The 17,457-nt window shown below is 35.5% G+C and overlaps 2 protein-coding genes across 2 annotated transcripts; both read right to left on the bottom strand.

Moving 5' to 3' along the window:
• Nucleotides 1–177: 177 nt before the first annotated feature.
• LOC118055558 (ran-binding protein 1 homolog b) lies at nt 178–2,835 on the bottom strand. The gene is made up of 4 exons (XM_035067518.2): nt 2,493–2,835; nt 2,239–2,390; nt 2,031–2,156; nt 178–731 (listed from the first exon to the last, which is right to left on the bottom strand). The coding sequence occupies exons 1-4, from the start codon at nt 2,645–2,647 to the stop codon at nt 511–513; spliced, it is 654 nt and encodes a 217-aa protein (XP_034923409.1). The 5' UTR covers nt 2,648–2,835; the 3' UTR covers nt 178–510.
• Nucleotides 2,836–4,249: 1,414 nt separating this feature from the next.
• On the bottom strand, nt 4,250–15,600 carry LOC118055513 (clathrin heavy chain 1). Its single transcript, XM_035067417.2, has 30 exons — nt 15,425–15,600; nt 15,122–15,326; nt 14,867–14,955; nt 14,670–14,748; nt 14,459–14,586; nt 13,140–13,238; nt 12,930–13,038; nt 12,651–12,730; nt 12,333–12,560; nt 12,176–12,241; nt 11,549–11,665; nt 11,245–11,442; nt 10,764–10,880; nt 10,558–10,617; nt 10,301–10,387; nt 10,105–10,188; nt 9,881–10,015; nt 9,730–9,792; nt 9,549–9,653; nt 9,363–9,475; nt 9,013–9,265; nt 8,726–8,862; nt 8,367–8,645; nt 7,275–8,277; nt 6,566–7,051; nt 6,276–6,446; nt 6,009–6,194; nt 5,446–5,568; nt 5,233–5,343; nt 4,250–4,804 (listed from the first exon to the last, which is right to left on the bottom strand). Exons 1-30 carry the CDS (start codon nt 15,467–15,469, stop codon nt 4,661–4,663), a joined length of 5,100 nt encoding a protein of 1,699 aa, XP_034923308.1. The 5' UTR covers nt 15,470–15,600; the 3' UTR covers nt 4,250–4,660.
• Between the last annotated feature and the right edge of the window lie 1,857 nt (nt 15,601–17,457).

Below are 17,457 nucleotides of genomic sequence, written 5' to 3'. Positions count from 1 at the left end.
TTTTCATGGAGCCTTTACACAAGGAAATTTGATAGATGAATCTTTCAACAAGAACATTAATAGTAGCACACAAATCATGCCCATGATATAAAGACAAAATAATTCTAGACTCTGCACAGCTCAAGGAATTATATCCCAATAAAAACTTGCCTGTAACAATTTTGTTCTTTTAAAAAAAAAAAAAAAAACTTCAACCCCCACCCCACCCCACCCCAAAGCAATTATAACCGACTTGTAAATAATAGTTTGAGAACAAAACCCTACCTGAAAACCTTAACAATACCCGGACCACAAAATCACAACCCTCAACATGCAAACATGACCCAAAGTTTGACCAAAAGCTAGCAGAATCAAACTGCAGAATGCATAGACCCCAAACCATTCGTCACCCATAAACCAGGTCCAACAAATATCAAGAGCATGAGAAAATTGTCAAAATGGACGAGACATGTGGTTGACACCCAACTTCATCATACCGCCAAGGGAATGAGAAAACAAACAAATCAACCCTCAAGTTGAGGGATCAGACTTCTCCTCTTTCTTATCTTCACAGGTCTTAGTTTCCTCTTCCTTGGCTGCAGCTGGTGACTCTTCGACAGCTTTCTCCTCAGTTTTCTTCTCTTCAACACTCAACTTATCCAACGCATCCGCAGCAGCAGTTGCATCCTTGTTTTCCTCACTCTTTTGGGACTCAGCAACTTCTTGAAACATTTCCATAAAGGTTTTGCAATCTGAGGAAAAACCCAATATTAGTAATCAATAGGAGGAAGAACGTTTGTATGATGCATGTGTTTAGAATTCACATGTCAAGGAGGAGACATCACGGCAAATTATGCATGTACAAAAAAAATACAACCATCCATCATGCTAGTGTAAAAGTCAAGACAATTAGATGGAGGCCCACCATTAAATGAACCAAGGGTTCTTTCAATATAAATCCACACAGCCCACTTCTCCGACCCCATTTTGCAGAGGCCTTGACTCAAACTCAACTTCCACTAAATGAAAAAGACATTTCCATATGACATTAAATAAAATTCCAGGTTTTTTTAAAAGAAAAGAATGGTTTCTCTGCAAAAACAAATACAGTTTTAAGAAAATTCAGGTTATTCAACGAAGTCAATGTTGAAATTGAGGTTCTTATTTTCTATTTTTCAGGTATCCAATCCAATGGATCTTCTGTGGATACAGTAGACAATTAATTCTATCACAAGATATTGAAACTAATAAAAACAGCATTTTTCATACAGTGCATACAATGGGGCACAAATGATCAGCTTAGCGAGTTCCAACTTTGCAAATCCCACACCTTATTCATTGTCTATTTAAAACTAATTGATAGAGACAACAGCCATCTCCAAATTTCTTTCTTACTTCACCACATTACAATTGACAACATTTAACTACCTACTCAAAACAGAGTCGAAAACTCTTTTACATCTTTACCATCTTAGGGATTATGCATTATTACTCATAAAACTTCACCAAAGTTGAAAGAAAATCAGCAGAAAGCATCTGCTCATAACCAGGTTACATAAGAAACTAGTCCTAACCATCTGCATGTGTGCACAGAAGCTACCCTAACTTGAAACCAAAAAAGCAAAAGGCATACAATTGAAACCAAGTTATGTTTAGAACGGAGTTGCATTATGATGCAGCACAAAATTATTACCACAAAGCCTTTAGCTTATACTAACCAGCCACAAAGGCACTTGTTACTACTACTAAATCACACCTATATCAATTATACAGTCAAACAAACTAGGATTATCAAACAAAATAGTTCACATGCTCACTAAATTTTTTGAAAAAAATCAAAATTCCTCTCATGCATTCACAGTTCAGACCCCACCACGATCAACCATGGTAGCAAACACACATGGTAATATATGGAGTCAACCATGCAACATTTACAGCAAAGAATCCATTCAAACATTATCAGAGTCAGATAACCCATAAAATGATATAAAATGTTTCTAATCAAACTAGATAAGAAGTTATCGACAAAACATATACTAATAATGACTCACTTTCAATAGATGCAAAACGAATACAGAACAACTCATCCTTCAATTCACCATCAGCGAAATCCGTTGCGTGCCACACACACGACTTCTCATTCCCTGCGTGCTCCTGCACTGACATGGTCGGCAGCACTACAGAAACACAAACACAATATATTCAAAACCCTAAAAAAATCACAGAAAAAAAAGGAAAGGAAAAGAAGCGAAAACAAACCGAGATGATTAGCGCAGATCTTGAGAGTCTTAGATTGTCTCATAACAAGACGAACTTTTCCAGACTCTTTATGTTTCAAAAACTTAACAGTACCAGCGCCTCTCTCTTTCCACTGATTCCCGTCCTTATCGAATCTATAAAGCTTCGATTTCCTTCAATTTTTTTAAATAAAAAGAAAATAGAAAATTCAGTTTCAAAAAAGAAAACCCTAAAATAGGTTAAGAAAATTGAAGAGATTGAATTTATATTCTTACAGATCGAGAATCGCATCTTCATCTTCTTCACCAGTAGAGACGGCGACTTCTTCGAGTTTGACGATCGGAGCGACCTGAGCACCAGTGTCTTCGTCATCTCCGGCTGGGGCTTCCTCGTCTTCTCTGTGCTGGTGTTCAGGCTCTGTGCTTGCCATTAGATTTGATGTTTTTTGGTTGGAGAGGGGAGAAAAGTGCGCGTCTGTAAGTTTTAGTGTTAGAGATCGAGTCAGATTGGGGGGGTTTTGGGGCTATGATAAGCTAGCTAGGTAAAGGAGGTTTATATATGGTGGGGATGGCGAATTATAAGAGAGAGAGGGTGTGATTTTGTGACTGCTGTGCTGTGCTGACTGCTGTGCCGTGCTGGGGTAAAAATAAAATGAGGCCCGGATGCACTGCAAGCGTAGGGTAGAAGAGGTAATATACCTCTTTCTTTTTCTTTTTCTTTTTCTTCTTTTCTTTTGGGTAAATATTTGAGGAGGGATATTTTTATATTTTACGTTTCTTTGTTTTTGAATTTTAAAAATTATTTTTTAAAATTTTAAATTAATATTTTTTTATATTTTTAAATATATATTTAATATATAATTTTTTAAAAATATTTTAATATATTTTAAAATAAAAATCTACAACTCTCAAAACCCTCTTTTTCTCTGATATACGGGGTTAAAATTTCCTGTCTATACTAGTTTATCTATCATAGTAAACTGTTTTACACTTCGAGACAATACTTTTTATTTATTTATTTATTTATAAAAACTTCAATATCTGAAGACGATAAAATAAGAAGTAAAATCATTTACAGTTTGAGTCAACACGTCAGAAATGTCTGTCCTTTACAAGTTTCTGAAAATATAAATTTTAGAACAATTTATTTTTATATCATGAAAGGTGTCTTTACATGACAACTTACAAGCTCGTGGAAATACAATTTTTTTAAAAAAATTTATTGTTATATCATTGGGTTTATTTTGACATTAAAGCCACTTGGAGGTGTTTCTCATGACGAAGAGCAGAGTATTATTAATTGAGTTTTACTCAAAAGGTACGATTTTCGTTTACCATAAATAAAAACATATGAGGCTGTGCTTTCTCATCAAGCAGGGTAAAGTCATCTCTGTACACATCCAAATGATGCACCGCAATTTGATTCAAACAACTTGCCGTGATCATAAAGCAGCACCTGGATCCTCGTCACTGAACAACACAGCCACAATAAAGCCATTCCCTGTTTTTTTTTTTATATAAAAAAAATATATTTTAAAAAAATTTAATTTTTTTAATTTTTTATTTACTATAAATTAATATTTTTTAAGTTTTTAATATTTTCAAATCATTTTAATATAATAATTTTTTAAAAAAATTAATAATATATAACTTCCCCAGCACCCAAAACTAGCAGATAGAAATTGCAAGCGCTCCCTACAAGAGGTTAGAGTTACGACCTGCAGTAGCAGGAGCTGTTTCCAAGTTCAAAACTTGAAGATGGAATTTCTAATACCGTAAATTCAAGAATGTTCAGCTCAAAATACTGCTATATCAAGAGTAAGAAGATTGCCATTTTATAAGATATAACTCAACTAATTAAGTTATGGATTTACTTTTAAAAATTATTATTCAAGTTTTTCATAAACCACAAAGCTATAAAAACTTCCATGGTCATTAACTTATAAACCTGTAAAATTAATTAAAATATATACAAGCTACTGGAATACCCACATTAATCTTAAAAAAAAAGTTAACAACATTGCTCTGCAACATGCATCCAAGCCCAACAATATTTTCAAATATAAATTGAACTGTTGTACATGAATGAAATATGGTGATTACAAAATTTAAAAAACCCTAATATGAATCCAAGAACCGTGCCGGTGACAATTAACGAAACCAAAATGTTATTACTACTATAAAACTAAAACTATACACGTGCCACAACCACAACAAATTTCATAACCCAATCTCTGTCTAAAACATGTTCATGGCCGAGACTTCTCTGGGGAAAACTTGCAGCCATGACAAAACGAATTCTGAGAGATAAAAGTACAGAAAATGCAATGGCAGGGACCGGTTTAATTCCTCCCGGAAGTATATAGCCATCAAAAGAACTGAATTAACCTTCAATAACAGACAAGCAATTATAGATAATCTAATTTCTGAGGTAGATGTCCAAATCAGTAGGGGGCCATGGACGGCATGCCATAAGGTGGCATTGGAGGCATTCCCATTCCACCCATTGGAGGTGGTGCAAAACCTCCACCCATTCCAGGCATAGGTGGCGCAGGCAAAGCAAGGGGCAGCAATTGTGCATACATATTCTGCAGAAAAAAGAACCGAAAAGAGTCGAATGAGTTTAAACTAAGTATCCATAATAATACAACTATTGTTACATATTAGCGTAGACTTCATTATAAAAGGGCATTGTTAATTGCATTTCTTCTAGAAAAGCAGTTAGAGGCGTTAAATTTGGAAAAAAAATTAATAAGGTCTTTTCATTGTCAAACCAAAAAAAAACTGAAATACTATAATTTCATTGATCAGCAACTTCATATATAACAATATGGAAAAAAACAGTAGATTGAAAGGAGAAGAGCTTTCAAGACTAATTATTTTCATGCAGATATTCATTGAAAGCTTGGGAACAAGTTCAGAAAAGTTTTGCGAGGAAGACAGCAAAAATACAAGGAAAAGAACTTTTTTACTGGTAAATTAAGTATTTATGTTAAGAGCATTAAGATGCCCATACCTGCTGGGCAACCATGTCCTTCTCCTCTTTCTCTTTAGCCTTAACCTCACTAAGAGCCTCAAGTTTTTCCTTGATGAGTTCATCTACTTTGCTTGTGTACTCACGGATGAACTTGGAAACAGAAAAGAAAAACAAAATCAGAAGTTGAGGAAAATGGAAGACAAATAAGTATCAACAGTTAAGAACAAAGGAGAAGACAAACAAAAAGGCTACCTGCAAGAGATATGGGAACGCAAAATCAATCATGTTGTTCATCCAAGCCAGCTCAAGAGCAACATCTGGTCGGATCAAATCATAACAAACAAAGAGGCAAGCAGCAAAGCACTCTTTCTTTCCCTGCATCAGCATTTAACAAGATCATCAGCACAGTTCACATTTGTGACTCCCAATATGACAAAATGCATCTAGCACAATATATCTTTCTTTCTTTCTTTCTTTCTTTTTTGAGGGGGAAGGGGAGGGTTGGCTTTATCTTTTCTGAAAGAGGACTGTATGATAGAAGCTTTAAAAACAATTACAGTGGTCTAAAATCAATATCATCCAATGGCTTAATCCTTAAGAAAATCATTTGAAGAAATATCAAAGGCAATCTTGTTTTAGCAATCATCTGAACGTATTAAACAATGAGAAAAGTGGCGTTGAAAACTAGCTGGGATTGTGAAGAGGGAGGGAGGATTGCACAGGGACTTCAAGATAGAAAGTTCTTGTCAGGCACTAAAGGTGTGCTGCATTGCCACACACACAACATGGGGAGAGAAGAACTAGATAAAACAAACCTGCTCAATGAAATAGACAAGCAACTCCTCAGAAAGTTCCCTTTCACCAGACTGTGAACAAGTTTCCATACAATCTTTGTAAAGATTGTCTTTCTTTGACAAAGCAATTGACTGCTTCCACCTTCCAGCTTTCTTGTATATGTAAGCAGCAACACGTCTCATCTCCAGAAGCTCATGTTTCTCAATCTGCACAAACGCATTATTAGGGCTTGTAAATAAAAAATCAACCTTTAGGACTTTCAGTCATCTATTGAAATCTAAACCAACCTTCTGTGCAAGACCTATCTGGTCAAAGTTATCATGCAACTCAATAGATTCACGAAGTCTGTCATAGTCCTCCTCCTCAATGTAAATTCCATTCAGTGCTTCATTTACAGCAGAGACATTATTGCTCTGAACTGCAACCATGTATGGCTTAACAAGGCGGAGCTGACCAGCCTGAAACTCAGAATTGCAGATGTGAATAAGATATATTACAGACAAAACTCTTCCTAGTCACTCACTTTCCAAGAGAAGTGGGAGCAGCAACAACAGATGCAATAAATGTTAAAGTTTACCTTTCGCATTATGTCCACCACTCTAGTATGGTCAACACGAAGAGCAATCACATTAAGAAGATCATTGATTAGGTCTGGATGCTCTTGCAAGTAAAAGTGCACAGCCTTGTAGTAGAGCTCAACATTTGCAACTTTTACCACAACATCTTTGAATTGCATGTGGTCCCAAGCTTCTGGAGAGTGGTTCATTATAGTGGTAGCAGCATTGTCAAATTCATCATATTGGATGTATAAATAAGTCAGTTCCTTCCAGTGCTGTTGTTCATCACAAGCCCGTATAAGCTTGGGGATGTTGAGACGAGTTGAGAACAATTTGATGTGCTCCATAAGCTTCTCAGGGCGGTATCTCGCATATAAAACTCCCAATTCAGTGAAGATGCCCATATGTGCACGTTCCAAACCAAGCCCGCTTTCCATTAGAGAGATGAGCTCACTGAAGCATCCTCTGTTCTGGTAATACTCACTGACCTCTTCCAAATCATCAACCTATAATAATAGAATAAACACAAATCAGAATTTAAGACCACTTGAATACTTTCCATTTATGCACAGAAATTCATTTTCTACCATTAGCTATGTTACTTGCTAAAGATAAGGATTTAAGGAAAAAAATCAGCAGAAAATGGCCAAGGCCTGTATAAGGTTATAGCAAGTTATGCTCACAACATTAAAAAGTCAGACTGAAAGAAAGGGTTCAAACAATAACCACCTGTATGATGATGTTGAGACCACATATCTGAGCCAAGCGGAATTCCTCAGCATCAACACAAGCAAAGCAGACTTCTTTCCATGTTTTCGAGCTGTTTGCTTTTCGAGCTGCATCAACGGCACTTTGGAACTCTTTTAGCTTAACATGTGTAACAGCTAACTTCGCCCAGTTACTAATAAATCTAAATATAATCTTTGCTGCCTCGTACAGGGCTTCATCATATAAGCGATCTCCAACATTTTGGAGATTTGCAACATTAGGCATGAGAATGAACTCTTCAATTTCGCCCAGTTGATCAATTTTCGCATATGCATAAATGAGTTCACTATCCACCTTGGGCTCCTTGGACTTTTGCCTCACCATTAGAAGGTACCTCACCAAGTCATGATATACATCTGCATCCTCGGCAGCCTTTATGACTTCCAAAAATTGAGTAGCATCGTCTGCACGGATAAATGACTCAATTGCTTCACTCACTAGTCCCTCTCGCAGTTGGGCCTTGGCCACTTGGCTCCAGACAGCTTCTTCTTCCACCCGGAATGCAAACTCCACAGCTCGATCAATGCTGCGAATATTATCCAGCAGGACATTGACAGCTGAAAAATTCAGATTGAACTTCTTGAAAATGGCGAACGCCTCTTCATACAATTGAGCTTCCACAGCAACCTCCCCAATTGCAGGACCATCAAAGTTGTCTAGCCTATTAATGTAATCCATAACTCTTGATGGATCAGCCTTGATGGCAGTCAAGATGAGCAGGTTTTGCAGATTGAAATTTCCACTGAAAGCAGAATTTTGGAGAACAATCTTTTCAAGAAGTTCGATCAGTTCATGTGGAAGATCAGCTGTCATGAAAGCTTTAACAGTTGCTGAAACCTGATCAGGACTCTTGCTTTCAGGCAAAGCAGTCGATACAACCTGATCAATCAGCTGCCGTCTATACTCATTATCAGGACTAAGGACTTTCTCCCAGAGATCACCATCCATCCGTTCTACAACATATCTGAATAAAACCATTGGGGAATCAGCAGAAAGAAACATATCTAAGCACATAATGAATCATAACCACTTACTGATGAACAATATGCATACCTGGCCTGCAGTTTAAACAATGAATTCTTGTTTGTGACATTGATTAGTTCATCATCACACTGTCCTCTTCGGTAGGCAACAACAGCAAGGGTGGGATCCCGCTTCTCACAATATTTACCAACAACACGTGAATCGTAATATGGGTTGGTGGTAAGAAAATGCTCCGGATTGTCGCCGCTGTCGATAATAATTTTACCAAGAGCATTGTGAACATGCACATCCTGGCTTCCCTCACTGACTAGATGCTCCAAGAACTGAGTGAGTAAGCGGAGACGATTCCTGCAAGGAAAATAGTAAGTGAAGCTGCAAAAGACAGATGATTAGATGATTGAACATAACATTTTGAAAAAACAACAAACCTTTTCTCACACTCCTCCACTAAGGGCTCAACTGGCAGAAGAGAACGAACTGAAAGAATAAGGCCTTTAATGAAATCTTCAGCACATTCATCATCAAGAAGTTGTCCTACAACTAAAGGAGCATTTCCTGGATTGACCTGTCAAACATAAGAACAAGAGGAAAATGAAAAATGGGACTGTATTTTGCCACTTACAAATGATTTAAGCAATTAAAAAACATGAAAAATGTTCCATCACACAAAAATCTCAAACTTAACATTTGAAGTAAACTTAAGAATAAAATTTACCTTTTGAACATAACCCTCAATATAGCGAAGCATATTGTTTACGTACAGGTAATGGGTAAGGTCCGGGACAAATCCAAAACGATCACAAACATTGATCAATGGGCGTGCATCTGGAAGTTTGGCTTCCATTAAAAAGTTCTTTGTCTTTTCAGGATCATAGAAGTTAGATTCACGTGTCACACGTTCTACCTCCTTAATCTGCCCAGTTTTCGCAGCCGCTTCAATGTACTTGAAGTGGATTTCAGGATCCTCACTACCCAGAAAGCAAAGAGATTGTTGCAGCATACATTTTAACAACCAAAATTATTGTATTTTGGATAAGAGAATCCACATTGTCAAAAAAGGAGTACCTGGAGCTCAAATATGAACCCAAAAAGAAATACAGTCCTTCATACGACTTAAACTGCTCGAAGAGCTTTATGCATGCATCCACACCCAATTGCTCACAGTATTCTTTGGCAGTCTGCATACAGAGATGTCTATGAGACCTAATAGAAAAGGTTGTATTTGTGATTGCTACTAAAAGGATACTTTACCTGCACAATAATCTGAAGGTTGCCCCTCAGGTTGACAAGAAGAAGATCTTTCATACATTCAAGAGCCCATTCTCGAGAAAGAGTGCCAAAGAACTCAACAAGAGCCTGAAAAGTAACATAAACACTTAGAGATAATGTTACATTCGCTTGGGACAGACTTGTTTATGCATTGTGAGCAAACCTGAGGCTCAATGACATGTGTGTTCACAATAACACGTTTTATATCAGGCAACTCGGTATAGTGCTGCATTATATGTAAAATATCGTTAGTTCAAGAAATAGTGAAATTCCAAAACATAAGGGTTTACTTAAGGATTGAGAAGGCATTTTACCTGAAGCGCTCGAATATACAACCCAGCTTTTTCACAGAGTTGGCCAATCCGTGGGCGATCATAATGACTAAACATACCATTGGCTAATATAGCATCTGCAACATTTGGAAATGTCACAAGATTGATCTCCAAAACCTGGTGGAAATTAACATGAAGATTGTTAAGCAATGACCATCAATACTGATTTCAACTATACAAAATAACTTTTTTTAAAAAGTACTAACCTTAGTTTGAAGGAATCCATGCTCAGGCAAATTTGGCTTCAGAACATCCAACAAAAATGCTGTTGCCTCACGGATCAAATTCCTCTGAAAAACAACAAAAGCAATAAAAGGAAAAATAAAATATCAGGTTGACAGAAGGAACATTTCTGTACATAATTGAATTATTTTGTGCTAAAAAATAATAATACAGTAGAACCTGAAGGAATAGATCAGTTATTGTGTTGTAATCGACTGGGCAACCTCCCTCCATTTGAGACATCATTAAAGCAAAATTAACAGCAGCCTGGCATCCAGAAAGTTGAAATGAAGGTGAATGCCAACAAAACTCAAAACAAAATAAAAGAAGCTTCAGCCATTACATGTTGGTTGACACATTGTGTATACAAAACTGTGTGTGTGTGTGTGTGTGTGTGTGAGTGACTAAAAAATTTGAGAAAATGAGAGTCCACATACCTGAGGGTCTGTCCGCAATATTGTTTGGAGAAGGAACAAATAATCAGGATTATAGCCAACCTATACCAGTGAAATAAAATATAAGTTGTCAGCACCCAAAACATAACTAACAGCTATAGCTAAAATATTTTATTCACGGTATTAATTAAGTTGGAATTTGGCAGCATAGATCAAAAGATTTTAATGAAAGAGCATGAGTACTTTACCTGCTTTGAGTATATAAGAATCTTGTCAAACTCCCTCCTCTCAGCAAATGCTGCAACAACTTTTGGAGTTGCCCTAGCTTTAATATATATCTTCAATGCAAGGTCATTATCAACTGTCTGCAATGGAAACATGTTTATAATATCAGAAAGATGAAAGAAATTATACACACTAACTACATAGACAAAGCAGAAAATGATATCCATGTCAAATTAAATATATCCAAGTTGTTTACATAAATAAAAAAATAAAAAATAAAACAAACCACTTCCGGGATGAATACCATATTTATTGGTATTGATACCAGAATAAATTTTTGGACCCAAGAGAGGTCTCTCAATGACATCTCAGTAGTGTCAGGTCAGGTAAAAACATGGTGCACGGATATTAAACAAAAGTCAAAAGAATAAATGATAAAATAGCCTTTATTTTGCTATTAATTGAAGAACCCAAACATTACCAGCAACAATAAATATAACTGACCTTCACAAGATCTCCAAGCTCTTCAGTGCATTCAAGCTTGTCCTCTGCCAACCAGTTCTCCAGAAGATTTTTCTTATTCTGATTTACAACAAGGCGTGATAATTCCAATGACTCGAAAGCATTGAGTTTTCCTCTAGTCAACAGAGTTCCAAAGTACTGCAGCAATGGTGGTGTTTGCCCAGCTTGCACCGGAACACTCTGTTGCGCATGAACCAAATAAGAAATTCATGACCTTCGGATTACAGTATCTTCATAGATAAAGAACCAAAGAAACAAAAAAGGATAAACTTTGCACTAAAAAAACCTGAAATTTAGCAACAGTGTCAGGAGTGCGCAGGATTCCTTGTGGAGATTCTGCTGCAAGTTCTGCAGCCTCCTTATACTTTGCCTGAGAAAATAACTCTTGAAACCTCTGGACAACCTGAAAGAGACAACCAATGGGAGATGTTCATGGTAGAAACTAGAAACACACCATACACGCACACAGACATAGATCAATTCAAGCATACATGGTAGAATTTTGAGTCAACCCATGATACTTCTCAGATAAAACTGAAATAAAATAAAATAATGCAAACTTTAAGAAAGCGTCATAAAATTCACTTTCATGGAAAATTCAAAAGGTGGGAAGTTTTTCTAGCTTATTCAAGTTTTAACTGCATTGACACAGGATACATTATGTTGCACAAACTTATTTATTGGAGGTAAGATAATCTTTAACTCTTAAATAACAAATATCATTTTTCACCAGATTCATGTCTTGAAACATTTCAATAAATAGTTTTTTTTACGGTGCATAGAGAAAGCAAAAGATGATGAAAGATACATTAATCATAGGAACACAAGAACATTAAATAAGTAAGCAATAAGTACAATTCATTCCAACGCTCGGCAAAGTTAACAAATGAAAACAAGAAAATAATGTGTTTACCAGATTTTCAGCACCAGGAAGATTTCCTCTTTTTGCAAGATTAACAGCAAGTTCAAGATTGTTTAACTGTCAAACCACCAAAAAATGATATAAGATTGATGGCCCTCTTCCTGTATAATAAAACTTGACAGAAAAGGAGAGAATCCAGCAAGCAAACCTGGCCACTAACGAAAGGCACAAGTGTTGCTTCATTTACAGTGGCAAGCAAAACCTGTCCTCTCCTATTGACTGCATAGAAGCCACCTACTGAAGAAGCATCAGTCGTCAAAAATATAGGATCTGGACTGATTCGGTTTCTATAAACCGCGCTAGCAGTCTCTAGGTCATAAACAAATAGAAGTCCTTGCTTTGTGATCACATATATTAAGCCATACTTTTGGGATATCTGTCACAAAATAAAAGTTAACAAATTTTAGCTTGTGGTGAACCTATTAGAAACACTGCCAGTCTAGATAAAAAATAAGCTATGATCTACCTGCATTGACACAGGAAAATCATCAGCGAAGTCTGGTGGAAAGAACAGGTCTGCTTGCTTCTTAGTAAATGATGGTTTGCCTAATAGCCAATAGCACAATCAGTATCCAAAAGATTTCATTGGAAGCCATTATGGAAAGTTATAGTAACATGCTTTTAGTTTCACCAAGAACAAAAACTTACTTTGGGACAGCATAAAAGCAAACAAATGAAACCAAGACACAATTACACTTCATATGATGTACATATGAAAAATGAATTCCAGAGAAAAGTAAATAACCTGGCACAGCACCAAGTTCAATAACATGCAACTTTGATGTTAGTTGTCCAGCATTAAATGACCTTGATGCAAAAGAGATAAGGATTGAAGCATTATCATTTCCTGCAACCTGGAAAAGCATCAAACAAGCACATTTAAAATAGAATACCAGGAGGAACACAGAAAGGATTAGAATCCACAAAATGAAATAAAATTTGAGAGTAACATCACTTTAAAAGAGGCAAATGACGCTGCATGTGCTTCAAGAGCCTGACTACGCTGCTGATCCACAGAGAAAAGCTGCATGTTCCCTTTGACCAATTGCGGCCTCTGCAACAAATACTAGGATATTAATCAACGCTGTTGAAAACTCTGGAAGAATTTTAAATATCCACAATCATCAAGGCAGGTACAATACCAGTCATTTAAGGAATAAATGTTTCACAACTAAAGAACCGATATTTATGTTTTAAAAATGACAGAGAAGACAAAATATGCCATCTTACATAATAACTGAAAAACTTGATAAGACAAGAAATATGGGAAAAGCAAAAGCAAATAATGATTGGTTACTGTACTTGAACAGATTAAAGGCTCACAGGTCATGCTCTAAATAACATTCTTACCTATCTACAGTTACAGATAAAACAAGGAAAATCACCATAAATAACCACAACGTTTTGATAGACCAACAAATTTAGAACTAATACAAACCATGGTCCAAATGAGTTCTTACATTATAGACAACATTCAGACACAATGAAACTACAGCAAAGGAAACAGCTACAAAAACAAGTGCACACAATATTGTCTGTTTGGGCATCTATTTACAGAGTCATTGTTTGACAGTTCTGAAAATTAAATCCCCATAATCAACTTCCACAATCAACCACTCTATTGTGCAAAAACATATGCTCTATTGATTTCCCACCGAGAAACACGCAGACTCGCATATCCTACACTACAGGGAAAACAATATTCAATGTCATGGACAAGGAAAAATTTAACCAAGGATGTTCTCAAGATAAGATAAGTTACCATGTAACAGTGCATTATTCTGAGAAGTATCAGTTGATTGAAAAATTACACTTCTGGCAACTCCTAGTCTCAACTAATGCATGAAGCAACTAAATCTTTCAATTGTAGAAGAATTGTTCGAAAAACATACCACTTAATCCCTAAATAGCGCCCAATACACCAGGAGGATACCAAGTTTTTCATACAAGTTATTAAAAGAGAGCAGACCAAACAACATAAAAGGAAATAAACAAGTCACGAGCCCAAAATATTATTGGCCCGGGTCCAAAAGAGACTCTGCATCAGAAGCATTGAATTTTATCATAAAAAACAAAAGCAAGAGTACAGTAACTTAGCAAATCAAAACATACAAAGAAAACATGTATAGCACCTAACAGCCATTTCACTAACTAAAAATTTAACTTATAAATTCTTATAACATAGCAAAAATGGAGCCACTAGTATGACCAATGTGTCATGAATACAGGAAGAAATTTCTATATGTAAATAATAGAAGACCACAAATGACACACCTCTGGAGGACCTTGAGCAATTCCAATGAGGACCAACCACTTCTCTGAAGGATCACATCTATAGTTGATTATCTGATTACCTTGCAGATTAGCTGTCCTATCAAACATCTTCACAGGCTCCGAATCACCTGCAAGAAGATAGAGTCATAAACAATGAGGCGGTGGAAAAGAAAACAATATCTTAAAAAAATGAAAGATACAGAATGCTTGCCTTCAATTGACCAGTGATAAACAGAAGTCTGTGTTACCAAGGCCAGCATGTTAGCACTACTCCACTTCCAAAACACAACCTATAGCGCAAACCAACAATGAATAATATAATTTAGACTGGCATTCTAAATAAAATAACTTAGACTGGCATTCTAAAATTAAAGAACAAAATCGAATCAAAACTCCATGTATAGTAACCTGCTCAGGCATTTGATGTGATTTCACTTTCGCTTTCATTTCAATATTAAATATCTGTAAATGATCCTGAGTAGTTCCCGGGAGTTGAGCTTCCAATAAAAAAACAGCAGATCCATTAACCATTAGACAAAGATTAAGACCACAATTATTGCCATTAATAACAGATGACAAATACACTTCTCCATTATGCACTACAAAATATGTAAAGCAATTTAAATAAATGAAAGATGATGGCATTATAAGTTATAAGAGTACCTTTGAGTGCGAGAATTCGGGAATTAGGATTCATCATGGCGGAATCGGCCGTGATAGGCCTTCTCAGAGGCTGCGCAGGCATGCTCATATCGACAATAACCACACTGTTCTGCGGCGCCGTTTCTCTGATGCAGATGTACTTCTCTGATTCCATCGTCACATGGGTGAAATTTATGAACTGTGGATTGATCCCGAGGTTTGACAACTAAAATTCAACAACAAATCAAACAAAACCAGAATAAGAACGAAGAATTTTATAAAAAGAAATCACGAGATCTAGAGAGAAAATGTTGATAGTATTACCGTTAAAGCCTCTTTCATGGTGATGGGGGCATTGGCAGCAGCCATGGTGCCCTGGATCGGGGGTTTCGATTTCAGAAGCCCGAGGGGGACGAGAGAGAGGGTGTTCGTTGGTAGATCGAATAGAGAAAGAGAAGATGGGTCTGTGTTCCTTAATGATTCGACGAGCTAAAATGGGATGCAGGTGGGTTGTACCTTAATAATGTACATCTCCGTTGTACCAGATAGATATTTGTCTTGGGCTGTTTTAAGATGGCCTTGAGTTAGTAGCGAAAACCAGTCTGTCTTGGGAAGATTGTGGCCCAGTGGGTCTAGAATGGAGGGAATTTGCTAGCGAAAATAGGATATTTTTGGGCCTTCTTTAATTGGATTGTTTAAATTTTGAAAAGCCCATATCTTGAAGAACATTGTTTTGCAAAAATAGTTTCATTTTTGCTCTAAAATATTATCCATAAAACAAATTTTACAAGCAACATTAGATGGTGATAGGATGACGATACATCATGGTAACAAATTGACTATGCTCACGTCAACGGTGGCGGTATTATTAATGGCAAAGAGGTGGTGGTGATAGTGTTGATAAAGCGATGATAACGGTGGATCTCATCGTGTTGATGAATTGATGGGCAATGATCGAAGAAATAGTCATGATGAGATCGTAATTGTCTTAGTGGAAGCAGCAATTACGACATTTGTGTTCGTTTCATATTTTCTTTTCAAATTGTTTTAACAGTATAAAATATTAAATTAATGTTTTTAATATGTTTTTATTTATAATTTTAATTTGATATTAAAAAAATCTATTAATATATTTTTGATTAAAAAAATATTTTTACAAAATAACATGCACTATATTCTCATACGAGCAAGACAATAAAATGATGCTAGAAAAATAGCAATGAATCAATAATGTTTGCAATTATAAAAGTTATACCATTTATTTTTGCTTTTGAAATTATGTTTCATTAAAAGTATGTTTAATTTGAAAAATCATCAAATTAATTTTTTTAATGTTTTTTAATGATTTTAATATGTTAATATCAAAATTAAAAAATAAAAATTGAAATAAAATTATTTTTATATATTTTTAAATAAGAAATATTTTTTAAAATGGTTCGTGACATTTATTATGATTAAAATGGTTCAATAATAATATAGATTAATTATTATATGTGAAACTTGTTATAGAACTTTAACAATATTTTTCAAAACGATTGAAACGAATTCATATACTGACCGTAAACTATTCTACAACATGTTATTTTCTTGTGAAACTGAATATACTAAACAAATGCAAAAGATTAATAGAACACTTTCTTGAAAAATATTTAAAGTAAGACAAATATCTCGTTATTAAAAAAAAGAACTAAGAATCATCAGCAAATCACTGTGCAATGTGGGTTAATTTACCACGTATTCAAACAGTATATACATCAGCTATTGTTTCCTTATGCAGACAATAAATGATAATAAAATATGCTTTGATTCCTCGTAAAAATATATGTTATTGTAGTCTATTCAATGAATGAAAGCCTTCCATTGATATTTAGGGAACCAAGTATTGAAAAAACAATGTTCACAAAATGGTTCTTAGGTGACAAAATTGATGATGAGGCAAGAAAACTATACCACTCACAAATTACTAATAATTTTTTTTTGGGATGATGGGCCAAAAGGAAAGGATTCCTTGGTTAAAATATCAATTTTGGTTGTTTAATGGATGTTCACCCTGCTACTAAGGAACTTTATTTTCTTAGATTGCTTCTTGAGCATGTTAAATAAGCATTTAAATTTGATGATCTTAGAAAATATTTGGGTGTTGTCTATCCAATATTTTAGCTTGCTTGCAAGACTTTAGGCCTTTTTGGAGACAATGAGACAATAAGAAAAGGGTTAGATTTTGGTTGAGGGTATAGGCACAACAACTTCTTAATAAATTAGGCATCTCTTTGTCGGTGTTATTTATTTTTTGTGATGTTATTAATCCAAAAGCTTTGTTTTACAAGTTTTGACGCTCCATGCACGATGATATTCTT

The sequence above is a fragment of the Populus alba genome, chromosome 1 (genome assembly GCF_005239225.2).
Source record: "Populus alba chromosome 1, ASM523922v2, whole genome shotgun sequence".
Taxonomy (NCBI): Eukaryota; Viridiplantae; Streptophyta; class Magnoliopsida; order Malpighiales; family Salicaceae; genus Populus; species Populus alba.
Note: the sequence above shows the minus strand (reverse complement) of the source record. Positions and strands in the feature narration are given on the sequence as shown.

Bases quoted from the DNA above. Each gene is read 5' to 3' on its own strand.
- LOC118055558 (XM_035067518.2), bottom strand. From the start codon at position 2,647: ATGGCAAGCACAGAGCCTGAACACCAGCACAGAGAAGACGAGGAAGCC. The intron at 2,391-2,492 runs GTAAGAATATAA...AAAAAATTGAAG, and splicing joins GAAGATGCGATTCTCGATCT to GAAATCGAAGCTTTATAGAT. The intron at 2,157-2,238 runs GTTTGTTTTCGC...GTGTTTCTGTAG, and splicing joins GATCTGCGCTAATCATCTCG to TGCTGCCGACCATGTCAGTG.
- LOC118055513 (XM_035067417.2), bottom strand. From the start codon at position 15,469: ATGGCTGCTGCCAATGCCCCCATCACCATGAAAGAGGCTTTAACG. The intron at 7,052-7,274 runs GTGGTTATTGTT...CTATTATTATAG, and splicing joins GTCTCAACATCATCATACAG to GTTGATGATTTGGAAGAGGT. The intron at 5,569-6,008 runs GTTTGTTTTATC...ATGCTGATGCAG, and splicing joins TTGTCTATTTCATTGAGCAG to GGAAAGAAAGAGTGCTTTGC.